The following is a 17,714-nucleotide window of genomic DNA, read 5'->3' on the forward strand; positions in this document are numbered from 1 at the left end:
TCACTGTATTACCAAGGCTGATCTTTAACTCTTAGCCTCAAGTGATCCTCCTGCCTCAGCCTCCCAAAGTGTTGGGATTACAGGCATGAGCCACCACACTCAGACTTTGTTGACTTCTTAATAAGAAAAATACTTGTTAAGAGTTTCTTCAGATCGCTTTCCTTTATCAACAAGTAAAACATGACTGAGGAAGTTGTGGTCCCCTTTGCTTCCCTGCCCAGGCCCGTTTCCCTCCCTCTTTCCCCAGAGGAAACCACCAAGAGGTTGGCATATATTCTTCCTGAACGTGTTTTTATAGTTGTACTGCACTTGTACTGTGTATGAACAATATAAAGTTGGTTTGTGTGTTTAAAAAATTCACATACATGGATTTATAATGTATGTATCATTTTGCAACTTAAAAAATTTTTTTTTGAGCTCCATGCTGATTGATAAAGATCTATTTTTTTTTTTTGAGATGGAGTTTCAGTCTTATTGCCCAGGCTGAAGTGCAATGGCGTGATCTCAGCTCACTGCAACCTCAGCCTCCTGGGTTCAAGCTGTTCTCCTGTCTCGGCCTCCGGAGTGGCTGGGATTACAGGTGCATGCCACCATGCCCAGCTAATTTTTGTATTTTTAGTAGAGATGGGGTTTCACCATGTCGACCAGGCTGGTCTCAAACTCCTGACCTCAGGTGATCTGCCTGCCTTGGCCTCCCAAAGTGCTGGAATTACAGGCATGAGCTACCATGCCCGGCCTTTTTTTTTTTTTTTTTTTTGAGACAAAGTCTTGCTCTTTTTCCCAGGCTGGAGTGCAGTGGCCACAATCTTGGCTCACTGCAACCTCTGCCTCCTGGGTTCAAGCAGTTCTCCTGCCTCAGCCTCCTGAGTAGCTGGGATTACAGGCATGTACCACCATGCCCAGTTAATTTTTGTATTTTTTGTAGAGACTAGGTTTTACCATGTTGGCCAGGGTGGTCCTGAACTCCTGACTTAAAGTGATCCACCTGCCTTGGCCTCCCAAAGTGCTGGGGTTACAGGCATGAGCTATCGCGCCTGGCCTGAGAAATCTCATTCTTACTCCTACTCCCTTGCACACTATCTCCATTCTGTAGGTAGCCATTTCTATTAATTTCTTGTTTACCCTTCTGTGTTTCTTTCATTCTTTTTCTTTTTTTCTTTTTTTTTTGAGACAATCTTGCTCTGTTGCCCAGACTGGAGTGCAGTGGTGTGATCTTGGCTCACCGCAACCTCCACCTCCTGGGTTCAAGTGATTTTCATGACTCAGCCACCTAAGTAGTTGGGATTACAGCACCTGGTGTACACTACCACGCCCAGCTAATTTGTGTATTTTTAGTAGAGATGGGGTTTCACCATGTTGTCCAGGCTAATCTCCAACTCTTGGCCTCAAGGGATCTGCCTGTCTCAGCCTCCCAAAGTGCTGAGATTATAGGCATGAGCCACCATGCCTGGCCCTATGTTTCTTTTTATAAAAATAAGCAAATTTATATTTTTATTACTATTTTCCTTTTATTTTTACACATCAAGTAGAACATTAAATATATTTCTTTGTAATTTTTTTCAGTTACCTAAATCTTTTAGTGATCTCTCTCATCTTTTTAATCAGCTGGATCGCATTCTATCATGTGAATATTTTATAACTTCTATATACTGTCACCAGCAGGTAGCGATTTAGTTGTGTCTAATATTTTAAAATGATATATAATGCCTCAATGAATATAGTAACCTTTTGCATATATTGTTTTGTGCTTTGGGATAACACTACGTCGTATTGGAAACTGTGTCATTACATGTGTCTTTAAAATTACATGTGTCTTTTTATTTTTATTTTTATTTTTTTTGAGTGGGAGTTTCACTCTTGTTGCCCAGGCTGGAGTGCAGTGGCGAGATCTCGGCCGACTGCAACTTCCGCCTCCCGGGTTCAAGCGATTCTCCTGCCTCAGCCTCCCCAGTAGGTGAGATTACAGGTGCCTGCCACCACGCCCAGCTAATTTTTGTATTTTTAGTAGGGACGGGGTTTCACCATGTTGGCCAGGCTGGTATCGGTCTGCTGACCTCAGGTGATCCTCCCACCTCAGCCTCCCAAAGTGCTGGGATTACAGACGTGAGCCACCATGCCTGGCCATCACTTTTTTTTTTTTTTTTTTTAATTGCTGCATAGTGGCCGGGCGCAGTGGCTCACGCCTGTAATCCCAGCACTTTGGGAGGCCAAGGCAGGCGGCGGATCATGAGGTCAGGAGACCAATACCATCCTGGCTAACATGGTGAAACCCCGTCTCTACTAAAAATACAAAAAAATTTAGCTGGGCGTCGTGGCGGGCGCCTGTAGTCCCAGCTACTTTGGAGGTTGAGGCAGGAGAATGGTGTGAACCCGGGACGTGGAGCTTGCGGTGAGCCAAGATCGCACCACTGCACTCCAGCCTGGGTGATGGAGTGAGACTCTGTCTCAAAAACAAACAAACAAACAAAAAAATTGCTGCATAGTATTCCATTGTATGAGTAGTAACACAACAATTTTTATAATGCATAGTATTCCATTGTATGAATAGTAATGTAGCACTATTTGTTTATACATTTTTATGATTAAAAAACAAAATGTTTTTCTATTATGAATAAAGTGGCAATGAATATTTTTGTACAAGTGTTTTGGTAGCTATACAGTTATTGTCACTTAATATATGCAATTCGATAGGCCAGTCATTCAAAATAGAAGATATACAAGGTAGGCCGGGCGTGGTGGCTCACGCCTGTAATCCCAGCACTTTGGGAGGCCGAGGTGGGTGGATCACCTGTGGTTAGGAGTTTCAGACCAGCCTGACCAACATGGAGAAACCTCATCTCTACTAAAAATACAAAAGTAGCCGAGCGTGGTGGCACATTCCTGTAATCCCAGCTTCTTGGGAGGCTGAGGTAGGAGAATCACTTGAACCTGGATTTATAATGTATGTAAATCCACCGCGAAGGTTGCGGTGAACCAAGATCACGTCATTGCACTCCAGCCTGGGCAATAAGAGCGAAACTCCATCTCAAAAAAAAAAAAAAAAAAAGATATGCAAGGTAAAGATACTAATAAAGACCTTTGTGTTGAGTTGGTTGACATGTGGTTATTTCACCCATCGTATTTCTTATAGGGAATAGGTAAATTCGTTCCTTGGGTTTCTTTCAACACTTAGGTAAAATCCGACGTGGAAGATGAGATCTGATTTTACTGGTGTAACTCTTTATTTGTCCCCTTGCCTCCCTTTCCAATGGACTATTTTAGAAGAAATGGAGCTGTCACCCACATCAAGATTCAGAACACTGGTGATTACTATGACCTGTATGGAGGGGAGAAATTTGCCACTTTGGCTGAGTTGGTCCAGTATTACATGGAACATCACGGGCAATTAAAAGAGAAGAATGGAGATGTCATTGAGCTTAAATATCCTCTGAACTGTGCAGATCCTACCTCTGAAAGGTCAGTAACATTTTAGTGACCACAAAGTCTGCTGCTCCCTTGTGCCCTGAGTGTCAGAAATGCATGACGGTCTGTGTATGACTCCCTGACTCCAAAGGCTTGTGACTGTTTTTTGAGCTGTAATCTTTAAAGAATTACTAAAGTGAGACTAATAGCATCAAATTATTTTCAGAGTACCTTTTTCCTGCAAAAGTTTTAATCAGTGTTACTTACACTCATCCTATAGGGGTTGCATACCATTCCTGCATATACTTGGTACGTGTATTAGTTTTAAGACTTATTGAACTTCAGCAGATAATCTTTGAGAGTTATTAGAGGAAAACAAATGATAATGAAGACACCAAAATAGCAGCAGTTTTCTATGGTGGCTCTCGACCAGTTATTCAGCAATGTCACCAACAGATGTCAGTTTAAGCTCAGAAGTGGAAAAGCAGAGAGCTCAGAGGGTCAGCTTTTTCATCAGTTCTTTTAATGTTATCACCACAATTATGTGAGAATGACCTTGCTTAGAGAAAATTATGTTATTTTCGAGATCTTTCCCCCTGTGTTGGAACTAGGCTGATGAAAGCATGGGCTTGACTTATTTATTGATTGTATTCGTTTTGTACATTCCCAATCTCCTCTCTGACTTGGTGCAAATTCAGGATCTCTTAGTTAGTTTGTATATTTTGTGTCTTCAGGTATGATTTTTTCAGCTTATACCTTTATGTCAGTGCTATTATGTGCTGATAATTTGTTTCTCTAGCTACCACCGTAGCTTCAGGCAAAAGGCTGTCAGCCAACTCTGTACAGTTTATTTCTAAATTTTACTGTTTTTAGTTGAGTATGGATGAAGAATAACTCAAAGTTTATTCTTTTGATGATGAGCCCTTAACACCACCTGCCATGATAGTACTTGCTTTCTGACCAAGATCCTGAGGGAAAAAGCCACTTTATTATTAGAACTATGTTAAGATGCTTCCCAAAAAACATGGAGCAGTATTGTCTTAAAGTCTGTCCTTGGATGGCTTTGGATGCCTACATCAGGACTGTCTGATGTGCTGGTTAAAATGCAGATTCCTGGGCCTCATTCAGACTTACATGTATTGATATTGCTGGTTGTGGAGCCTGGGAATTCATATTTTTAGCAAAATCCCTCATTTTTACTCCAAGTCTTATGTGCATTATACAGTTTGAGATGATCACCCAGGATATAGTCCAAAGACACTGGAGGCTGTTGAAGTATAGGTTGTATATATGGAAAAGGTTGGAATGTTTGAATTAATTTATAATGAAGATCCTTTTTAATTGAGTGTTCACATGCCAAGGCAAGGACAAACATTCAAAATGATTTTCTGTCTCTGTTACAACTTTTTCTTTCTTTTTTTAAATTTATTTATTTGAGATGGAGTCTCACTCTGTCACCCAGGCTGGAGTCAAGTGACGCGATCTTGGCTCACTACAACCTCCGCCTCCCAGATTCAAGTAATTCTCTTGCCTCAGCCTCCCGAGTAGCTGGGACTACAGGCATGTGCCACCATGCCCAGTTAATTTTTGTATTTTTAGTAGAGACAGGGTTTTGTCATGTTTGCCAGGCTGGTCTCAAACTCCTGAACTCAGGTGATCTGCCCACCTTGGCCTCTCAAAGTGCTGGGATTATAGGCGTGAGCCACCGTGCTCGTCTCTATTACAACTTTTTATTACAACTTCTTTATTTTGACTTTATTTTTACAAATTATTTATTTATTTTTTTTGAGATGGAGTTTCGCTCTTGTCACCCAGGCTGGAGTGCAATGGTGCAATCTCAGCTCACTGCAACCTCCGCCTCCCAGGTTCAAGTGATTCTCCTGCCTCAGCCTCCTGAGTAGCTGGGATTACAGGCACTTGCCACCACACCCGGCCAATTTTGTATTTTTAGCAGAGACAGGGTTTCACCATGTTGGTCAGGCTGGTCTCGAATTCTTGACCTCAGGTGATCCACCTGCCTCGGCCTCCCAAAGTGTTGGGATTACAGGCATGAGCCACCACGTCCGGCCGACTTTTATTTTATTTTTTTGAGACAGGGTCTTGCTCTGTCACCCAAGCTGGAGTGTGGTGGCATGATCATAGCGCACTGCAGCCTCGACCTCCTGGACTCAAATGATCCTCCTGCCTCGGCCTCGTGTATAGCTGGGATTACAGGCAGTTGCCACCATGCCAGGCTAATTTTTAATTGTTTTGTGAAGATGGGGATTTCACTGTGTTGCCCAGACTGGTCTTGAACTCCTGGCCTCAAGTGATCTTCCTGCCTTGGCCTTCCAAAGTGTTGGGATTACAGGCATAAGCCACTATGCATGGCCTGTAACTTCTTTAAATGGCTATAATTAAACAGTTGGTCCTTTTAAGATTGGGCAATGGACGAATGGCAAATCGCATTTTTAAAAGAGGAGGGATTTAAAAAAAAACAAGAAAGATTGGGGCATTTGTCTCTAAAGGACTGTGGGCTCATTTAAGAAGTTTAGTGGTCATTCTTACCATCTTTGTGGTTTTTCCTGCCTGCATGGGATGCAGATTTTCTGTCTCAGGTGGGATTGATCAATCCCTTGGAGGAATGTGTCTACTTTTTAATTGTGTTTAGGAGAGCTGACTGTATACAGTAGTTTTGTGAAAGAACAACATGAACCCATAGTAGAGCTAAATTCTTTTTTATTTTTTAAAAACTTTAGGTGGTTTCATGGACACCTCTCTGGGAAAGAAGCAGAGAAATTATTAACTGAAAAAGGAAAACATGGTAGTTTTCTTGTACGAGAGAGCCAGAGCCACCCTGGAGATTTTGTTCTTTCTGTGCGCACTGGTGATGACAAAGGGGAGAGCAATGACGGCAAGTCTAAAGTGACCCATGTTATGATTCGCTGTCAGGTAAATCTCCAGTTGAAAAATGGGTCTGGCAAGATGTTATCTTTGGGTGATTTTTCTGCTGACAGAAGACAGACACCATTACGTTGAAAGTCAGATTGTCTTTTATTTATTTATTTATTTATTTATTTATTTATTTATTTATTTATTTTTCGAGATAGAGGGTCTTGCTCTATCACCTACAGATGGGGTTTCACCACGTTGGGTCTGGTGACCCAAATCTTTGGGTGATTTTTCTGCTGGAAGAGGACAAACACCATTACATTCAAAGTCAGATTTTCTGTTTTTTTTTTTTTTTTAAATATTCATTTGTTTATTCATTTGAGACTGGGTCTTGCTCTGTCACGCAGGCTGGAGTGCAACCTCCCTGGGCTCAGTTGATCTTCCCTCAGCCTCTTGAGTAGCTGGGACTACAGGTGTGTGCCACCATGCCCAGCTAGTGTTTGTATTTTTTGTGGAGATGGTGTTTTGCCGCATTGCCCAGTGTGGTCTTGAACTAGCGCTCAAGAGGCCTGCCTCCTTCAACCTCTCAAAGTGTTAGGATTACAGATGTGAACTACTGTGCCTGATCCAAAGTCAGATTTTCTTTGCTTACTTAGTCAAGTTCGTCTATGCTTTTATTATACTTAATATATTAGTATAGTTACTGTATTAGTATATTAGCATATTTAATATATTATTATACTTATCATACTTGAGTATATTGAGTATATTTACACTTTTAGTATATTTGTATACACACACCACATTTTTATTATTTATCTTTTTTTTGAGACAGAGTCTCCCTCTGTCTCCCAGGCTGAAGCACAGTTGGCTCACTGCAACCTCTGCCTCTTGGGCTCAAGTGATTCTCGTGCCTCACCCTCCTGAGTAGCAGGGATTACAGGTGTCCACCACCAAGCCTGGCTAATTTTTGTATTTTTAGTGGATATGGGGTTTTACCATGTTGGCCAGGCTGGTCTCGAACTCCTGACCTCAAATGATCTGCCCGCCTTGGCCTCCCAAAGTGCTGGAATTACTGGCGTGAGCCACTGCACCCAGCCTATTATCTGTCTTTTGATGGACATTTAAGTTGTCTCCATATACTAGCTATTGTGAATAATGCTGCAGTGAACATGAGAGTGCTTGAAAACACTAATGTAACATAAAGGTAACAAATAATAAATGTCATGTGTTTATCTTGAAAGGAACTGAAATACGACGTTGGTGGAGGAGAACGGTTTGATTCTTTGACAGATCTTGTGGAACATTATAAGAAGAATCCTATGGTGGAAACATTGGGTACAGTACTACAACTCAAGCAGGTGAGCGGATTGGAAAGCTCAAGCTTTCTCCTTAAAAACTTAAAACAAATCCTAATAGAGAATTTTGCAAACATACAGAGGTAGACAGAATAATATCATCAGCCTCCATGTACCCATTGCAGCTTCAACTATCAAATCTTTTTTTTTTTTTTTTTTTTTTGAGACAGTCTTACTCTGTCACCCAGTCTGGAGTACAGTGTTGCAATCTTGGCTCACTACAACCTCTGCTTCCTGGGTTCAAGCGATTCTCCTGCCTCAGCCTCCCGAGTAGCTGGGACTACAGGTGCCCACCACCATGCCCGGCTAGTTTTTGTGTTTTTAATAGAGACGGGGTTTCACCATGTTGGCCTGGCTGGTCTTGAATTCCCAACCTCAGGTTATCTGCCCGCCTTGTCCTCCCGAAGTTTTGGGATTACAGGCGTGAGCTACCACGCCCGGCCCTAAATCTTTTCTTATTATGATTCCACTCACTGACTGCCTGCTATAGTACTTGGAAACATATTCCAGATTTATATTATTCCCATATTTATCTGTAAAAGGCATTACAGAGGTTCTTTTTTTTTTTTTTTTGAGATGGAGTTTTGCTCTGTCGCCCAGGCTGGAGTGCAGTGGCGTGTTCTTGACTCACTGCAACCTCTGCGTCCCGGGTTCAAGAGCTTCTCCTGCCTCAGCCTCCTGAGTAGCTGGGATTATAGGTGGTGCCACTACACCCAGCTAATTTTTGTATTTTTAGTAGAGATGGGGTTTCACCATGTTAGCCAGGCTGGTCTTGAACTCCTGACCTCAAGTGATCTGCCTGCCTCAGCCTCTCAAAGTGCTGGGATTATAGGCATGAGCCACTGCGTCTGGCCTAAGGCTGTACAGAGTTTTAAAGCAAGTTTTCATTATAGATCCACTTCTGGTTACCTTTAGGTAACCTCACTTATTCACTTTGGCATTGTTGCTATTTCAAATTTCACCTTTATGATAGTGGAAAGTGATATAATCTCTCTAAATAATGTGGTCTATTCATAAAGAAAAATAGGCTTGAATTTATATCAGCAGAGTAAAGTGTATGTGAAGACTGAAGAAAGATACATTTTCTGGCTGAACAGAAAACACGGTGAAACGATTTGAAAACTTTTATTGTGAATTACAGGGTCCTATGAACCCTCTGTCCGTGCCTTTATGAATATCAACATAGACATGTTTTTTTTTTTTTGCATTAACACCGTTTTCTGTAATATTTTCTTTATTTTACATCAACTGCTGTACTCGATCAGCCCCTTAACACGACTCGTATAAATGCTGCTGAAATAGAAAGCAGAGTTCGAGAACTAAGCAAATTAGCTGAGACCACAGATAAAGTCAAACAAGGCTTTTGGGAAGAATTTGAGGTAAGTTATTAAAAAACTGTTTTTACGTGAGTTGTTATATCCTATTTTTAGTGGAGGAGAAGTTGCTCTTGTGTTTGGAATTGGACCTGAGAGACTTGAAACTGACGTCCTTTTTTAATTCGGCCATTGATTGACACGGAGCAAGTTGCTGAGAGGGCTTCTTCGAAACAGAAGAGCATTGTGTTCTGAGGGAAGGGAGTTGGCAGTGAGTAGTCAATGGATGTGCCAGCCGCTCCATTTGGCTCTTTTGGTTTGGACTGGTGGCAAAATCTCAGAGAAACAAAAGGATCTAATTTCTTCGAAAGATTTCCAGCACGCACTGGGGTCTTTAGAAACAATCTATAGCCTTAGTGCAGCAAATGAGTATGAGTAAAAGAGAAACACCTTGTGGTGGCTTTTTTTTTTTTTTGAGACAGGGTCTCGCTCTGTCGCCGAAGCTGGAGTGTAGTGGCGTGATCTCGGTTTACTGCAGCCCCGTCCTCCCTGGGCTCAAGTGATCTTCCCATCTCAGCCTACTGAGTAGCTGGGACTATAGGCACATGCCCCTATGCCCGGCTAATTTTTGTATTTTTGATAGAGATGAGGTTTTGCAGTGTTGCCCAGGCTGGTCTTGAACTCTTGGGCTCAAGTGATCCTCCTACTTAAGCTTCCCGAGTAGCTGGGACTACAGGCACACGATACCATGCCCATCTAATTTTTGTATTTTTTTGTAGAGATGGGGTTTTGCAGTGTTGCCCAGGCTGGTCTTGAACTCTTGGGCTCAAGTGATCCTCCAGCTTTGACGTGCCAAATGTGGTGGCTTTAATTTCAGAGTTCAAATTGATAACTCTGGTAAGTTAAGTGAACTGATTTCTTTTTTTTTTAAATTATTTTTGTTGATTATACTTTAAGTTCTGGGATATATGTGCAGAACGTGCAGGTTTGTACATAGGTATACATGTGCCATCATGGTTTGCTGCACACATTAACCCATCATCTAGGTTTTAAGCCCTGCATGCATTAGGTGTTTGTCCTAATGCTCTCCCTCCCCTTTAATGCATCAGTGAAAAAGTGATGATAGGCTGGGCGTGGTGGCTCACTCCTGTAATCTCAGCACTTTGAGAAGGTGAGGCAGGTGGACCACTTGAATCCAGGAGTTTGCCCCCATCCCCAGACAGTGTGTGTGATGTTCCCCTCCCTGTGTCCATGTGTTCTCATTGTTTGGTTTTCTGTTCCTGTGTTAGTTTGCTGAGAATGATTGTTTCCAGCTTCATCCATGACCCTGCAAAGGACATGAACTCATTCTTTTTTTATGGCTGCATAGTATTCCATGGTGTGTATGTGCCACATTTTCTTTATCCGGTCTATCATTGATGGGCATTTGGGTTGGTTCCAAGTCTTTGCTATTGTAAATAGTGCTGCAATAAACATACGTGTGCATATGTCTTTATAGTAGAATGATTTATAATCCTTTGGGTATATACCCAGTAATGGGATTGCTGGGTCAAATGGTATTTCTGGTTCTAGATCCTTGAGGAGTCACCACACTGTTTTCCACAATGGTTCAACTAATTTACACTCCCACCAACAGTGTAAAAGCATTCCTATTTCTCCACATCTTCTCCAGCATCTGTTGTTTCCTGACTTTAAGTGAACTGATCTCTTTCCTGAAACTAACTTGGGTTGGAGAATGTCCCTGATGGGAATGTGCTGTGTTCCCATTGCACTCTTCTATATCACTTACCCATTGACAATGTGATCTCTTTCATTTTCTCCTCATCCATTTGACAGAAAACTTCAAAAACAAGGATTCTGGCATATTTACCTTTGCAGTTGTCCCCAGCATGTAGCACGGTGCCTAGTACACAGAAGAAACTCCATAAATGTTTGTTGAATGAGATTTACATTTAACTCATGTTTACATCATTTTATTTTCCTGTTCTGTTTTATGGGAATGATTATTCTATGCTTTTTGAGGACTACAATTTATAAATATTTGTGGATTGAATGAATAAGTGAATACTGGGCAAATAAAGTCCTTTTAGCCAGAGTATGTCTGAACAACTTGCTGAGATAGATATGATTTCCCATTTTCCAGCTGAGGGGCCTAAGGGAGGTTAAGTAAATTATTCAACCTTCATACCACAGTTTTTGTTTTGTTTTGTTTTGTTTTTTTTCCTCCTGAGACAGAGTCTCACTTTGCTGCCATACTGGAGTACAGTGGTGCAATCATAGCTCACTGCAGCGTCCAACTTCTGGGCTCACGCCATCCTCCCACCTCAGCCTCCTGAGTAGCTGGTACTACAGGTGTGCACCACCATAGCTGGCTAATTTTTCATTTTTTGTAGATATGGGGTCTCACTGTGTTACTCAGGTTGGTCTTGAACTTCTGAGCTCAAACAATTCTCCTGTCTTGGCCTCTCAAAGTGTTGGGATTACAGGTGTGAGCCACTGTGCCCGGCCCATACCACAGATATTGATTGAATTCCAGCAGTGGGGAGGAGTGTGGAATAGAACATTCTCAGTCCTTGCTCAACATTGCTGAACAGAGACTTGAATTTGAGTTTATTCCCTCATCCCAGGCTTCGCGTTAGGCTCTGAAGACACTAGTGAACAAGACAGACAGGGTTACTGCCTTTAAAGGGAGCTTTTAGTTGAGAGAAGGAAAACAGTGATGAAAAGCATCAGTGAAAAAGTGATGATAGGCTGGGCGTAGTGGCTACTCCTGTAATCTCAGCACTTTTAGAGGGTGAGGCAGGCAGCTCACTTGATTCCAGGAGTTTGAGACCAGGCTGGGCAACATGGTAAAACCCCGTCTCTACAAAAAATACAAAAAGTAGCTGGGTGTGGTGGTGCGCACCCACAGTCCCAGCTACTCTGGGGGTTGAGGTGGGAGGATTGCTCCAGCCTGGGAGATTGAGGCTGCAGTGAGCTGAGATCACGTCACTGCTCTCCAGCCTGAGCAACAGAGCCAGAACCTGTCCCAAAAGAAAAAAAAAATTGATGATAAACATAATGAGACAGAATTTTGAAATCTCAGCCTCACTGTTGCCTTCCTTGTCCCCTGCCTGCCTAAATAATAAAAGGCAGCATTTCAGCAGTTATTCATTTCATTACTTTCACTTCATTTCACCTTCATAAAGCCTCATGAGGTAAGATGGGAAGATACAGAAGTTTTAGAAACCGCTCATCAAAAGTGAATGGAAAGCCGATTGTTCCAAAACTTTTTAGTGTGGAAAATTTCTATTATATGCAAAAGTAGAGAGAATGGGATAGTTATAGCAGTATACCTGACACCCAGCATTAACAACTGTTGATAATATGGCCAATCTTTTTCGACTCTGCCCCACTCACTTCCCCAGCCCTGACTTGTCTTGAAGCAAATACTTTTTTTTTTTTTTGAGATAGAGTTTGTTTTGTTTTGTTTTTTGTTTTTGAGATGGAGTCTCACTCTGTCCCCCAAGCTGGAGTGCTGTGGCTTGATCTTGGCTCACTACAACCTCCGCCTCCTGGGTTCAAGTGATTCTTGTGCCTCAGCCTCCTGAGTAACTGGGATTACAGGTGTGTACCACCATGCCCAGCTAATTTTTGTATTTTTAGTAGGGACAGGGTTTTCACTATGTTGGCCATGCTGGTCTCAAACTCCTGACCTCAGGTGATCCGCCTGACTTGGCCTCCCAAAGTGCTGGGATTGTAGGTGTGAGCCACTGTTCCCGGCCTTGAAGCAAATCTTAACACATCATTTCGTCTGTAACTATTTTATTTCAAAAAATTATAACCTGAATAGCATTATCATATCTAAAACTATTAACAGTATTTCCTTAATATTAACACATATCAGTCACATTTTCCTGATTGCTACACACACACACACACACACACACACACACTTGCAATTTGTGTTTTTTTCTTTTTAGATGGATCTCACTCTGTTGCCCAGGCTGGAGTGCAATGGTGCATTCTCAGCTCACTGCAACCTCCACCTCCTGGGCTCAACTGATTCTCTTGCCTCAGCCTCCTGAGTAGCTGGGACTACAGGTGCCCACCACCTCACCTGGCTAGTTTTTGTATTTTTAGTAGAGGTGGGGTTTCACCATGTTGGACAGGTTGGTCTCAAACTTCCGACCTCAGGTGATCCACCCACCTTGGCCTCCCAAAGTGCTGGGATTATAGGCATGAGCCACTGTGCCCAGCAGCAATTTGTTTGAATTGGGAGTGCTTTCTTCCACCTTGATTATGAAAAAATTTCAAATGTGTATAAAACAGATTCATATAAAGGATCCTGATATGCCATTATCAGCTTTATCAATTATCCCTGACATCATATTTTTTATTTATAAATATTTCAATATTTGTGGAATCCTTAAAAATGCATCACATAACCCAACATTGTTCATATTATACCAATTGTCTTATAATTTAAAAATATTTTGTTCAATCATTTTTCAGATAAGCTTCACACACTGTGGTTGGCTAAGTCTCATAATATTTCTGTTGTAAAAATCTGAAGTCTGGGCGTGGTGGCACACGGCTGTCATTCCAGCACTTTGGGAGGCTGAGGTGGGCGGATCACGAGGTCAAGAGATCGAGACCATCCTGGCCAACATGGTGAAACCCGGTCTCTACTAAAAATACAAAAATTAGCTGGGCGTGGTAGTGCGTGCCTGTAGTCCCAGCTACTCGGGAGGCTGAGGCAGGAGAATCGCTTGAACCCAGAAGGTGGCAGTTGCAGTGAGCCGAGATCGCGCCACTGCACTCCAGCCTAGAGACAGAGTGAGGCTCCATCTCAAAACGAAACAAAACAAAACAATCTTAAGTCTCTTAGAATACTTTGATGCCCCTTCCATCTCTCTTTTTCTGTCTTCCTTCCCCCTCTCCCTGTCTTTTCTGCTGTTGAAGAAAGCAGATCATTTGTCCTGAGAGTTACTTATAGTCTGAATTTTGCTGAATGCCTCTCTGTGGTGGACTTAAGCATGTATCCATCCCTTATATTTCTTGTAAGTTGATATATCTAGAGACTTCATTGGATACAAGTTTTCTTTGGCAAGATAGCATGTATGGTGGTGTATCAGGAGGTGTTTATGTCCTGTTGTTTCTTCTCTGATTTTCTTAGCAGCTCCTGATCATTATTACTTAGATCCATTAATTCATAAGGGACTATATGGTAGTGATATTGTAATTTTATCATTCTTCTTCATTTGTTAGGTTGGCATATTTCTATAAAAAGCTTTTCATCGCCGAGGGTTGATTTTTTTCCTTCTTACTAAGCAGTTTTCTTTTCTTTTTCTTTTTTTTTTTTTTTTGAGGTAGGTCTCACTGTGTTGCTCAGGCTGGTGTGCAGTGGCGCACACACACAGTTGCGAACTCTTGGGCTGAGGTGATCCTCCTGCCTCAGTTTCCTGTGTAGTTGGGACCACAGGTGCATGCCACCATGCCTGGCTAATTTTTTGATTTTTTTGTAGAGATGAAGTCTCACTTTATTTCCCAGGCTGGTCTTGAATGTCTGGGCTCAAGCAATCTTTCTACCTCAGCCTCCTGAGTAGCTGGGACTACAGGCACATACCACCATGCCCAGCTAATGTTTTTATTTTTATTTTTAGTAGAGATGTGGTCGTATTATGTTGCTCAGGATGGTCTCGAACTGCAGAGCTCAAGTGATCCTCCTGCCTCAGCCTCCCAGTGTGCTGGGATTATAGGTGTACTACAGGCAAGAGCCAATGAGCCTGGTCAGGTTTTTTTTTCCTGATTTGAAATCTGTTATGGGTTCAATTGATACTTCCAAATCAAACTCAGGGTTTCAGGATTTTTACTAACCTCATTGATCTTACCCATGTATCTCCTTTCTCTAATGCCAAAAATCCTACTTCTTGAAGCCATAATAAGATTATTCATTTGTTTTATCCCACATTACAAACAACAATCTTAGAATAATGACTTCCCAATAATATGATTACTGAAAACAGTTTAATTTTTTTTGCACTTTTCAAAAAAATCCTTCAGAGATGTGTAGTCAAGTTACTGTATTCTGCTGGGCACAGTGGCTCACGCCTATAATCCCAGTACTTTGGGAGGCCAAGAAGGGAGGATCGCTGGACCTCAGGAGTTTGAGACCAGCTGGGGCAATATAGTGAGACCCTGTCTCTACAAAAGAAAATTAAAAATTAACCAGACATGGTGGCATGTCCCTATAGTCCCAGCTATTGAGAGGCTGTGGCGAGAGTAGGCTTAAGCCCAGGAGTTTGAAGCTGCAGTGAGATACGATTGTGACACTGTACTCTAGGGTGACAGAGCAGGGACCCTGTTTTTAAAAAAAAAAATGAAAAAACTTCCTGTGCCTTAGACTCATTTGTAATCGTCCTTCTCTCTGTGTGGCTATATGCTAACTGGGTATATGGTTAGTTTATTTGTTTCATTAAAAAAATTTCTTTCTGTTAAGTTTTATTTATAATTACACAAATATTGGCTTTGATAGTCAAATTGAAAAAACAAAGTGTATTCAAAGAAGTCTACCTTCTATCCTTGTCCTTTCCTATGTTTTAGCCATAGTATAAAAAGTTATGGTTTATCATTATATTTCAAAAATATAAGAAGATATTCCCATATCCCACTTTTTCTTAAACAGTAGCATAACTTTACATACTTTTTTCTAACCTTGCTTTTTTAAATATCCTGGACATCCTGGATATCCATAATAGTGTCTAGAGATAGTCTTCATTCTTTTTTTACTGTATAGTAATCCACTGTGTACTTGTACCATAGTTTATTCAACCTATTGATGGGCATTTGGGTAGTTTCCAAATGTATCACAGAGAGGATTACAGTGAATAGCCTTGTGTATGCATCCTGCTTTACTTTTGCTGACTACTGGTAATATTAACATTTTTTATGTTCTGTATTTAAAAAATGGTGGTTATTATTCATCTATAACTTTTATTATACATGACTTTGGTTAGCATGCTTTAACCTTTTAGCATAACATTTGCAAGCTACTTGTTTTAATTAAAATTTTGGTTAAATGTAAAAAATAGTGAGCTATTTTGTAATCTAGAGTCAAAAGAATCTTATACTTCCTTTACAAATGATAGCTGAGTTGATCATTTGTGTAAATGACTGCGAACTTAAAAATTACAGCATTTTTTAAAATAAATTTTTTTAACATTTTAAAATTATTTAAAATAATAGATACACAAAGTAAAAAGAGAAGAAAAAAAAAAAAGAGACAGGGTCTTGCTATGTTGCCCAGGCTGGTCTCAAACTCCCAGGCTCAAGTGATCCTCCTGCCTTGGCTTCCTAAAGTGTAAGCCACCACACTTGGCAAAAATTAGTTTCTTTAAAACAAAAACATTACAGGTTATCTGGTACCATGGTAGCTTCTTTAACACTAGGTTCACTTAGAACAAAGCTTAGGAACAAAGTCAGACTTTCACAAAGAGCTTGTGTGGCAATGGGGTATTTTTTGCAAATTCCATTGGTGGGGTCAAGATGTGAGTTTAGAAGGAACTCTTAGCCTGACTCTTCTGGCCATGGAAAAAGATGGTTGCTTCTAAATGCTGACCTGGTGATTTTACACTGTCACATCTCAAATTGTGGTCATCTTTTATACATTATTAACAACAAAAGGGAAAAATTGAGTTGACTTTAAGAGGAAGTGGAAAATAACGAGATCACATCTGTACTCTACAGGCTCTCCACAGAGGTCAGACTGAGGTGGTAAAATTGTTGTGCACTAAATTAGGGCATTAACGTTTCATGGAAACTGAAGCTATATCTAAATAGCTGATGGCTTGCTTTCTAGATCTCCTATATACCTGCTTCTCAAATTCAGTCTGTTTTAAAAAATTGCCCTTTGAGGTTGGAACCAGGGAAATAAGGCTGAAAACAGAATAAGCCATTATTGAAAAAATTAGGAACTTGGAAGCAGATACTCATAATCTAAATCCTCTGAAGCTAAAGTTTGATCCACAATAGCAAGGCATTATCATTTTAGTGATTGTACCTTAGTTGTTTCCTGGCAGGTGATAAATTTGGGATCACTTTCTTCTTACAGTGTGCTCTGATAGTCTTTAAAACAAACCAGAGCTCTAAATTGCAATGCTATTGGTAATTTAACTCTGATTTGTCTCTATGCCTGTCTCCTGGTGTTTTGTAAAATTCTACACATCATTTCAGGTATCACTATCCAGAAGACGTTACTTTTGCCTTTGATGCACTTTAAAATGTGAAGTCTCTTGTGAAGCTCTTTGGTTATTTTCTCCTTTGCTGCTGAAATAAATTCAGGTTGATGATTTTCTTGTAGGATATGTTGTGTGATCTAGACATTGCAAACCCAAGTCTTTGATTTTTTTTTTTCCCTACAGATTGCCTGTTTCTTTTTTATTTTAATTTTTATTAGTTATTATTATTTTTGAGATGGAGTCTCACTCTGTCACCCAGGCTGGAGTGCAGAGGTGTGATAGCTCACTGCAACCTCCACCTCCCGGGTTCAAGTGATTTTTGTGCCTCAGCCACCCAGGTAGCTGGGATTACAGGCACGTACCACCACTCTCAGCTAATTTTTTTGTATTTTTAGTAGGGATGGGATTTCTCCATGTTGGCCAGGCTGATCTCAAACTCCTGACCTTAAGTGATCTTCCTGCCTTGGTCTCTGAAAGTGTTGGGATTACAGGTGTGAGCCACTGTGCCTGGCCAGTTATTAATTTTTTTAAAGAGATGGGGTCTCACTATC

The 17,714-nt window shown here is 41.0% G+C and overlaps 1 protein-coding gene across 4 annotated transcripts in view; it reads left to right on the plus strand.

Annotated features, from left to right (window-relative positions):
* PTPN11 (protein tyrosine phosphatase non-receptor type 11) overlaps positions 1-17,714 on the plus strand; it is a 91,157-nt gene that overhangs the window by 28,213 nt on the left and 45,230 nt on the right. For 2 of the 4 annotated variants that reach the window (XM_034934559.3, XM_034934561.3), the window contains exons 3-6: positions 3,262-3,456; positions 6,141-6,333; positions 7,518-7,634; positions 8,897-9,010. In XM_034934559.3, the coding sequence (XP_034790450.1) occupies positions 3,262-3,456; positions 6,141-6,333; positions 7,518-7,634; positions 8,897-9,010 (619 nt within the window). The remainder of the gene's footprint in view (positions 1-3,261; positions 3,457-6,140; positions 6,334-7,517; positions 7,635-8,896; positions 9,011-17,714) is intronic. The other 2 variants (XM_034934560.3, XM_034934562.3) reach the window with 1 other exon arrangement.

The sequence above is a fragment of the Pan paniscus genome, chromosome 10, assembly GCF_029289425.2.
Source record: "Pan paniscus chromosome 10, NHGRI_mPanPan1-v2.0_pri, whole genome shotgun sequence".
Lineage (NCBI taxonomy): Eukaryota > Metazoa > Chordata > Mammalia > Primates > Hominidae > Pan > Pan paniscus.